Here is a 10,070-nt window from a genome sequence, read left to right on the forward strand (position 1 = left end):
GGCAAAGATCCCAGAATAAAAATTGGTCGTGCTTGAGATTTTTACTCTCGACAACTCCATCTGTGCAAAAACAACTTGTTTGTAACGGCGCCGGATCTTGAGAGAGACGGTTGAACACGAAAACTCGGTAATGATGAAGGATGGCGCATACGGATGAGTCGATTCTAGTTGATTGAACGACGACAGCCATTGAATAGAGGAAGAACAAGAAGCTTCCCATACCCAAATATCTCATTGTTCAATACAAAATTATGAGGTGTCATGTATTTTGTAGGTATTTATAGAGTGAAAAAAAATATAGATTATTTAATTAGGAAAGTGAAACTTAATCTGATTTCTTTCTTTTCAATTGTAAGAGAATTTCAATCAGAATACTGATGGTATGAACGAATACAAAATAATATTTGTTCGAAAAATTTATTGGTAATTAATGTAATAAAGTTGTGATCACTGTAATAAGAAATTCAGTTTTTGTCAAAAAAAAAAGAAGGTAATTTTTAATGGCACATGAAAATTGGATGGGCCCGTGATAATGATGGTCCACTATAGAGTAGACATCCCTGTGATGTGTAGGGATACCTCCATGATAAATAATAAATTATGTGAAATGACATTATTGCCTCCATTTCTCTAGCATTGGGATTTAAATTAGTTTTAGATATTTTTTTCGAAAAACAATTGCTATTGATATTGTGTTAGGACATACATAATTTATTAAATTTTAAAAATATAAAACTAAATAGTTAGTATTAAAATCAATTTAAAATATTTATTAAACTTGAGATATTTTGAAATTTCATCTTTTTAAAATATCCATAATCAAATTATAAACTCATGAAAAATAAAAAAATATTAAAACGTAAACCATAAATAAAATAAATATATAAAAAGGTGAAAAACGAACTAGCGTATTGCACACATCAAATTAAAAATTTAAAATATATAAGGTTATTTGACAAATACTTTATTTATAATTGTTTTATGACAATGAAACATATATATACACACACGCATATATATCGTAATTTAAGAATTGAGATATGCAAGTGCATGATCAATGAAAAATAAAGTTTTTATGATAATGTTAATTTTGTCACTAGAATCCAATATATAAATTTAATCACTCTTGTTTAAAATCATATCAAACATTCAATATATTATCGTACCATCATACTTATCTTTGATTTATCTTTATATTATATATCTCATACTTATTATATCATGTGTACAAAATTGTGCCTTAATGTATATGCATATAATTTTTTTAGGCAAAATCATATTCATTACATTTTCATTGGATACGCACGATTTTTCATACCAATCTAAAAAAAAAAAACAAGATCTTCTGAAAGATTATATGAAACGATAGAATAAGAAATTTTTTATTATGAGATTGAACACATGCGTAACAAGATAGCTATAGTAAAACAAAAAATCATCTGCTCCTGATTTTATTATTTTCATGTTAGAAAGTGAATTTCAAAGTTTTAAGGCAAAAACTTGTGTGAGACGGTCTCACGGGTCGTATTTGTGAGACGGATCTCTTATTTGGGTCATCCATGAAAAAGTATTATTTTTTATGCTAATAGTATTACTTTTTATTGTGAATATGGGTAGGGTTGATCCGTCTCACAGATTAATATCCGTAAGACGGTCTCACATGAAGCTCACTCAAGTTTTAAAGGGGATTTGAATTCAATAGAGACCTCGAGGAAAAAAGGCAATTAATTTTGAAATTGAATCTCTTTTTGGTATGATGTCATTGAGCCACCAAACTTAAGTTGTTACTCTAAAAAAATGAGTTTTCATGAAGCTATTCAAAATCCACACAACCTTTCGCAAGGGGTAAGTCAACTCTTTGAAACAACACATTATTTTATGACACATTTTCATGAAAGAACGCACTGTTTCATGAAGAGTCCCGTCCGTTCTGAATCAATGTTTCATCTCTATATATATGACATCATTAGTTCAAGAAAATGATTCGAATTCTGATTTGATTTAGTCACCTACAAATTCAAAATAATTACATTGTATCCTGAAAGAAATTTTTCACATCCATGTGGCTAAAGTGAGGGAGAAAACATTTCTTAAAAAAAAGCGTTACAAACGTGTCTTAGAATTCATTCACACACTATCCAAATTTCGAAATAATCTCTCAATAGTCAGTGCCATATTAAATACCCATCTTAGCGTAACTGCATCCAAACCTTTAAGGATCGAATAAAGACACAATTAGAACAATCATGATTCCTGAATGTTGCTGCTAAATTATTAAATCTCTCCCACGTTGCGTAGAATGGATCTTCGGTTTGTTGGGCAAAAGTTGTGAATATTTGTCAATGAAACATCTCGAAATATTTCACAAAAAATCATTCTCAAATTTTTCTTGTCTTGATGAATCACTCGTACGAGAAGCATGAAACATCTCGAAATATTTCACAACAAAGCATTCTCAAATCTTTTCACTCGATAAAATTCAAACTCGATTAATTTTCCATTCACCCTAATTGATAATCGAGAAATAATCATGCTCGTCACGTAGTTCGTTTGAATTATTTTATCGATTCTAAATGAGTACAAAACTCATTTTTCTAACAAAATTAATCCTCAAAAAAACTATAAACAAATGCATACCATATCTTCCCAGTTCAATAAAAGTAGCAAACCACGTACATCTTAATTTTCAATAACAGAAGAAACAACTTGCTACTACTTCAGGTATCTGAATCTTGAATTTCTTACTCAGTTTTTTACATGGCTCATGAAATGTTTCAATCCATTACTCGTTTGATTCATGTCAGGTCACTACAGGAACCTACCTTTGTGTAGCCGAAGCTGTTTTCGGTCCGATAAGAAGTGGAAGAATGAGTTTCTTTGGTTTAAATATTGTCACATGGGGTATATGTATGTAAGGAAATTTTTGTGGGAAACATGTCATGAGACGTTCTGCGGAAGCTTGTTGCATATATCCGGTGATGATTTTTGTTATGGTTATCGCGTTCTATTCTATAAAAAGGGATGTGAGAAGAATCATCAGAAGCTGCAAATCCAAGAAGATCGCTAAAAATCTGAGAACTCATTCTTAAAGTAAATGTACAAATGATGAGTTGAGTTCAACGTCAGCTTATTAGTTTTCTGTCATTGGTTACTCTTTTGCCCATTCTTAAGTCTCAGAATTAGAGCAAATTGTTTCCTGTTTTTGGAGTACCATTTTGATGATTCTTTGAAGATAACCATTCCAATATTTTGATGCTAATTCCGAAACAGGAACATTCATTGACATAATTGTGAGATGGTGAGAAACTCCAACTGGTAACTTTTTCCTTAAGAGAAGCGATTGTTATATACCGAGACAAAGGCTCTTCATCAGATTTGAGGATGCCCTTCATCTGATTTTCTTGAATCCATCGACTGTGGAGGTGCCTTACAGACAAAACACAAAAAGGAGGCACAGGTATTAGTCATTTCACATGGAGAACAAAGGGCCAAATATGTTCATCACGTCATTTTATTTGTGGGAATCAATTTGCAGGATCTATGTTGGTAAAAGTTATAGATGTTAGCCACAGTTGAAAATTTACACTGTAATAAGATGCAAGTCTCATGATTCAAGTGCGAGTCAACCCACTCGAGCCTATATTAATTGGGAGTTGGGAATTACATTAATATATTATCACATTCCCAATATCATAAGGATTTGTCTTTTTTTCTTCTACTTTTAATTTCATTCTTTACAAAAGATCAAAAACTAGCAAAAGATATGCACAGACTTGACTTTAGCTCCCAACTTTGCTCAAAGGACAGGGAGACTATTCGTACTATCCATCCAATCAGCGTAAACACGACTGTCAAGATTCCACTTCATAAATGGCCTCTTGCCTTCAGCTTGCACCTTGTGAGCAGTCTCACATTTTATTTTAGATGCTGCTGCTGCTGCTGCTGCTGCAACTTTGGATGGTGAAGGCTAAAGTTTCAACCTAGAAGAAGTAAGGCCATACACAGGGACTGCATGGGAACTGATCTTCTCAAGTTCTATCCATCCAAGCCAGCAACAACAAATAGGAAGAAGTTCAGTTATGATTAGAAGAAGTAAGGTCGATCAGAATCTTCAACATTTTGGGCCAAGTTCTATGCTATATATAACTAGATATTCCCATGTGTGTCACAACATAGCAAATGTCTCAAGAAACCTTTAAATGGCGGATTAAGCAAAGGTTCAAGCTACATGGAAGAAGATGTAACACCAAATATCGCCAAAGATGTGAGTGTCTAGATGTCATAAAGTTTCAAATAGCCGCGGAATCGATCATAACAAAGTATATATACTATATAGGATCTTCATTGATTTCAGGACCATGTGAAATCTCAGTTCATCGAGAATTTTGAAGAACCCATCCAACATAATAATATCATCCACGCCTATAGAGTCACTCAAGATAAAAGTGAGGCAAAACCAACTTCCTCTATGTAAGCTGCAACCACAACTTATCTTTCACTACAATATTTAAAATAAACATAAGATCAAGATCAAACAACTACTCAGATTAAGAATTTAGAACAAGATGCAGAAATGTGATAAATTCAAGCTAAGAACAAACAGAAAACCACCTGCATTTCCATGAGCAAAGATACACTTCACCCCGTAAGGGCAGTTGCCGAATTTCTCCCACATGTTACAGAGCTTCATGTTTTGAAATATTCCCCTTTCATAATCTCCATCAGCATTCAAGCTCTCACATTCAACACGATCACATTTATGAAGAAACTGATCATTATCACCATATGGCCAGATTTCTCCATTTGAAAACCAACGGCATCTTGTTATTTTACCAACATTACCATTTCTGTAAACTAAATGGCGACCATTACGAACAACATCGAGTCCAGAGGAACTATATTTTTGGTTTCTCTGAATGATAAATGTCAGAATTAGATTGACCGGCAGAAAAATGTTGGTTATGAATTCTTGATTGAGGGTGAATGAATTCATCATGTCGTCCATTTTCAAAAGATATCCAAAATCAAGAAAATGGGATTAGCCAAAAATGAAGTTTTAAGAATGAAATTGATGGAGGTAGAATTTCTTCCCACCAAAAATATGTGAGTGAGAAGAAGCTCTACTCTAATGTAATGAAAAGTGAGAAATGCTAAATGGTCAAAGCAGTAACGCAACATATATTTTTATTTAACAAGTTTGGTGAAAGAATCTATAATATTTCGAATATTTTTAATCTTTAAATTTTTAGGATATAATGTCATTTTCTAATAATATATGAAGACTTACATGTGATATTGGTTTTTTTTTAATTAACAAATAATTTCTTTGTATCAAATCAGTTCTTACAGAGAAGCATAACAAACGAATGAGATTATCCTCCCAAATAAAGTCCAGCCTAATTAAAAGTTGAGCAATAATGCTAATCACTCTGTTTTTTGAAAAAAAAAATTACATTTTGACTTAAAAACTCTTTAACTTTTTTCGAAAAAAAAATATTTTATTGAATGAATTCTTTTTTTAAACCATTTTCTTAATTATATGATTTAAGAATAATTTCTTAAATTTATTTCAGTGTAATTTCCTCGATTTTTTTTTATAAAAAAAACCTATGTTCTATGTATTGATATCTCGATTTCTTCATCTTTTTGTTGTTTGTTATATTTTTATTTTTAAAAATGAAATAACATTTAATCTACTAATAATATAAAAATAAAATAACATTTAATCTACTAATAATATAAAGAAAATTTATTATATACTGGTATGTACAACACTAGTGGAATTGGAATTTGGAATATCAAATTTTCAACCCTCCATCCTCTGTAATTTACCTGGTGCAGTTCCGAACTCCAATTCAGTCCCAATTCCTTGTTTCGCATCTCTTGCTGGGAGTAGAATCAGATCGTGAAGCCATTTTCTTTGTAGCATTTCTGGTATCCGAGGAAGAAAACCCTAGATTATTTTTATGAAATAATTTTTCAGACAAATTCAAATAGAGGGGGAGAGAAGGATGTCTCTAACGAGGGTGAAGATGTCGGAGGAAGTGTGGTTGACGTGTCTGACTCATGCATTGTCAACTGAGACTGAGGAGATCATGGGCCTTCTTCTTGGTGACATCAAGGTTTTTTTTTTAAAAAATATCTCTTTTCGCCTTTTTTTTGTGGGTTTTTAGCTTTTAAATGTATTCTAAATTGATGGTATGGGGAAAGATTGTATTTTTTTGGTGTTTTACTGCTGGGTTCCCTAAATCTTGTTTCGCAGCTTTTTATTTCAGTATTTTTAATTGAAGTAGAGTCATTGAGTGAGTTTCGGATTGAGCTCAGAAAGAATAGAGGTTTTTGTGATATGTTGTTGTATATGTTCTCATGGCACAGAATTTAAAGGCAATCAGGAGTTAGCTTTATATGCTTTTAGCTCTGCATTAAGTATACCTATCAATGCAAATTTTGTTTCAGAACACGGGTTATGATAGTATATTCTGGGTTGAAATACGGTCAATTTGTCCCCCCTTAATGCTCTGAAATTGTTACTAGAAAAGGAAAATTTCAACTCCTTTTAATCTTGTATATCTGTCTGTCACTGGATGTTTGTAGCGGTTGTAACTGCAGCCGCTGACTTATGGTGTCAACCTGTGCTCTGCTAAATTTTCTTGGTTAAAGTCTAAATGCAATCTCAGTTATCTTTTTTTGCAAGCAACGTAGAAATTTAGTTACTTGTTTCTGTTCAGCATTCAAGGAATGGTAATGTAACTGCATTCATATGGGGAGCTCTGCCACAACCACGTTCTGATCGGCAGAAAGACAGAGTAGAAACTAATCCGGAGCAGCTGACTGCTGCATCAGCTCAAGCTGAGATATCCTTTTCTCTATTTTTAATATCATTGATCTCATGAATCTGAATGAGTGATGATTACAAAAGAACTCTGTGTTTTCCTTTAATCGTTGAATCTTACGCTGCAACACGCAATGGACTTTTCTATGTTCCCAGAGAAATTCCAGAGGGAAAAACTAGTAATTAAGGCAGGTTTTCTCAAATGACAGTTGCGTGTATAATTTTTTAAGAAATTATATCTTTCAAATGGCATGTAAGTAAACATTGGCCCGCATCTATTTTATATTTAGAGAAAAATCTGTACTTTTGTTTTTCCTAGCTGGTTTTTATTAAGTTAGAGTTACTGATGGCATAAGTTGATTTCATCTAAATAAACAGCCTCTTATGGCCTTTACTGTTCCACTTGTAGGCAATTTCGTGGTTGTGGCACTTTTGGTGCCTATCGGCTTGTATATTTTCTTTTGTGCTTATAAAATGAATTTGTAAATTAACTCCATAGCACAGAATGACAATAGCGACTGGAACTACAACCAGAGTGATTGGTTGGTATCATTCCCATCCTCATATCACAGTACTTCCTTCTCATGTTGGTGAGTTTTAATTTGGCACAAAATTATAAATGCTTCTATTGTAGTGTTTTGGTTTTTCATATGGCAATTTTTCATCGAATGAATGGCGTATGATTATATCCAGAAAGCAATAGGGATTATGTAATCATCTTCGCATGGGTTTGCTATTGCCTGCACGTTGACAAATTGTTAATTTATGCTGGCAAATAGTGTGATTTTCAAGTTTTGGTCATAGTGGAAACAATTTATTTTGTCACTTGTTTCCGAGCATTGTTTATTAAGGTTAATGGATCTCAACTTTGCAGATGTTCGGACCCAGGCTATGTATCAACTATTGGATTCTGGATTTGTTGGGTTGATATTTTCTTGTTTCAGTGAAGATGCCCAAAAGGTTAGGGTGAACGAGATAGTCCATGAGAAAGTAACTCTGCTAAATTTTCTTTCCGATGTTTAATTCAAATGATTATCATAGGTTGGAAGAATTCAAGTCACTGCTTTTCAGTCTTTAGATGGGAAACATAATCACGTGTTGAGACCTGTTTCAGTCTCCCATGTGCTTAAAAGTTCGGTCATAGATGTTGAATCATCTTTAAGTTCCTCAGACACAACGACGGTTGCATTTGGCTCTGCCAAAGGAGAAAATTTAGAACAGGACACTGGTGATTCAAGAGCAACTGCTACAACCTTTAAGGTAAGGCTATATCGTCGCGGATCTTGGCTTTTTTACCTTGTCTTTTCTACCTTTATGAGTTCTTCATGTGTTTGTATGTTCAAAATTTATATATTAAGTTTAGGGGCTATTAATCTGATACTCTTAGAATCAATTGACTCCAATTGACTGCTGATTCATTTTGATTGGCTAGGGGGGACTCTTATCGAATTATTCCAGAATGGGAAATAATTCCCATGTCAGCAGTGTAAATGATGCAATCCATGATTTAGATCCGATGGATATGTCAGAAGGTATGCAAGAAGCGATGCATCTGTCAAATTTGGAGATGAGGTAATGTGAGTATGTCTGAAGTCATTATATTTTCATTTTAAACTGCATCTGAAAATATATTGTTGTTTTATTACGATAGTTCAGTGAACTTTATCTAATGGCCTGAATCAATATTTTGTTGAACTGTTGTTGATCTTTATGTTTTTGGCAGTGGTGCAGAATTTGTCAGAAAGGAAATCCCTCTTCTGGTTTTGCCCTCTTCATCCCTTCTTGTTCTTGACTCCCCTCTTTCATCATTTACAAACCTTCAACGAGTGCTATATGAAGAGGAAAGAAGTGCGTATAACCAATCGTTGATGCAAAACAGGAGGTGATATTGATGTATTCTGTTTCCTCTCTTACCTCAGCATTCTGTATTGCCCCGTTTATTGACCATATAATTTCAATGCATCTCTGTAGGGATGGTAAAGTTCACCCTCTTTCTTTCATTCATCACACATCGACGTATCAAGCTTCCATTTGCAAAATGATTGAATATTGGTACGAGACCAAAAGGTCCTTCTTTTCCCTTATCTTGATAGCTTGTTGTCTTGCTAATAATTGTTTTGTTTCACAAAATCTGCAGCTTGAGTCCCGCCATGAGTGCTCTCCAAGATCGCTTGAGAGAGAACGAAATTCAGGTAACACTCTGCTGTATATAGTGTGTCATAAGGCAGATTTAGTATGAGATGATCAGATACATTTCTTTATAAATGAATTTTTTTTGAAGTTTTCTCGAGATATAATTTTCAACAACTTTTTTTGATCAAGCAGTTGAAACTGCTGGGTGAAGAGGCCAAGATTTTGGAGTCCGAGCTTTTGGCAGGAAACAAATCAAATTCAACCCTGTCTCGTTCTCCATCTCATGGTATTGCCTCATCTGCACACAAAGACCTGTACCCTGTGGACTCAACCCTTGTGAAAAACAACACTGGAAGTCGTAGCAGAAAAGGATCTTAGCTCTATACTGAACTTAATTATGACTATGTACTACGCTTGCCCTTTTTTGCTTGAATCGGCATCCCCTTTTCTTGATGTTCCTTGTTTTAGACCAAAATCATGCTGACTTTTGTACTTTGTCTTCCCCTGAAAGCAGGTTTTCGGGTTTATATTTGTGTATATCATGTGTTTTCTATTGTGAAGTGAGCCAAGGGATATACAACTAAAGACTGATCTTTATGGGTTTACCTTGTATTTCCTATGTTTATTTATGAAGATGATCAAAGAAATCCCGGTATAATGACGATGAGCGACTAGTACATCTACTTTCGACCATTGGTGGTAAAACGACACCTATGCTACACCGAGAGTTTTCAAATTCGATAAAGGTTGGTTGATAGTATATTTCATTATAGTTCTATCATCCGAGGGTGAGAACTGCATCGGTATTTGATCTATTGTTTTTTCAATGACATTATATATACTAAGTTAATCTTACAAATCATTTTCCAGTTGTTCGTATGCCCAAAAAATTGGATAAATGGCAAATCCTAACGAGTTACTTAAAAAGGTAATTTTAAAAAGAAAAAGTGGAATGGAAATAATTTCGAAACAATCCACGTATTCACGTAATACTGTCACAATAAATGATACATTGCGTATTCAGTCTCAATTTGTTCTCAATAAATGCCGACATATTCCACAAAAAACAACCCCCAAAAAATTAAATTAAATTTTTTATAAAAAA

At 33.5% G+C, this 10,070-nt stretch overlaps 1 protein-coding gene across 4 annotated transcripts; it reads left to right on the forward strand.

The window, feature by feature from the left end:
- The first annotated feature begins 5,769 nt into the window (after window positions 1-5,769).
- Window positions 5,770-9,519, forward strand: LOC140819845 (uncharacterized). Of its 4 annotated transcripts, none has more exons than XM_073180082.1 (10): window positions 5,770-6,122; window positions 6,729-6,854; window positions 7,335-7,422; window positions 7,707-7,822; window positions 7,904-8,092; window positions 8,265-8,404; window positions 8,556-8,714; window positions 8,804-8,884; window positions 8,970-9,024; window positions 9,158-9,519. In XM_073180082.1, the coding sequence occupies exons 1-10, from the start codon at window positions 6,012-6,014 to the stop codon at window positions 9,341-9,343; spliced, it is 1,251 nt and encodes a 416-aa protein (XP_073036183.1). In that variant the 5' UTR covers window positions 5,770-6,011; the 3' UTR covers window positions 9,344-9,519. The 4 variants fall into 4 exon arrangements, with proteins under 4 accessions (XP_073036183.1, XP_073036184.1, XP_073036185.1 ...); XM_073180083.1 differs by having other exon boundaries at window positions 7,707-7,792; XM_073180081.1 differs by having other exon boundaries at window positions 5,772-6,122; window positions 7,707-7,792; window positions 7,874-8,092.
- The last annotated feature ends 551 nt before the right edge of the window (window positions 9,520-10,070 follow it).

The sequence above is a fragment of the Primulina eburnea genome, chromosome 18 (assembly GCF_022965805.1).
Source record: "Primulina eburnea isolate SZY01 chromosome 18, ASM2296580v1, whole genome shotgun sequence".
Classification (NCBI taxonomy): domain Eukaryota; kingdom Viridiplantae; phylum Streptophyta; class Magnoliopsida; order Lamiales; family Gesneriaceae; genus Primulina; species Primulina eburnea.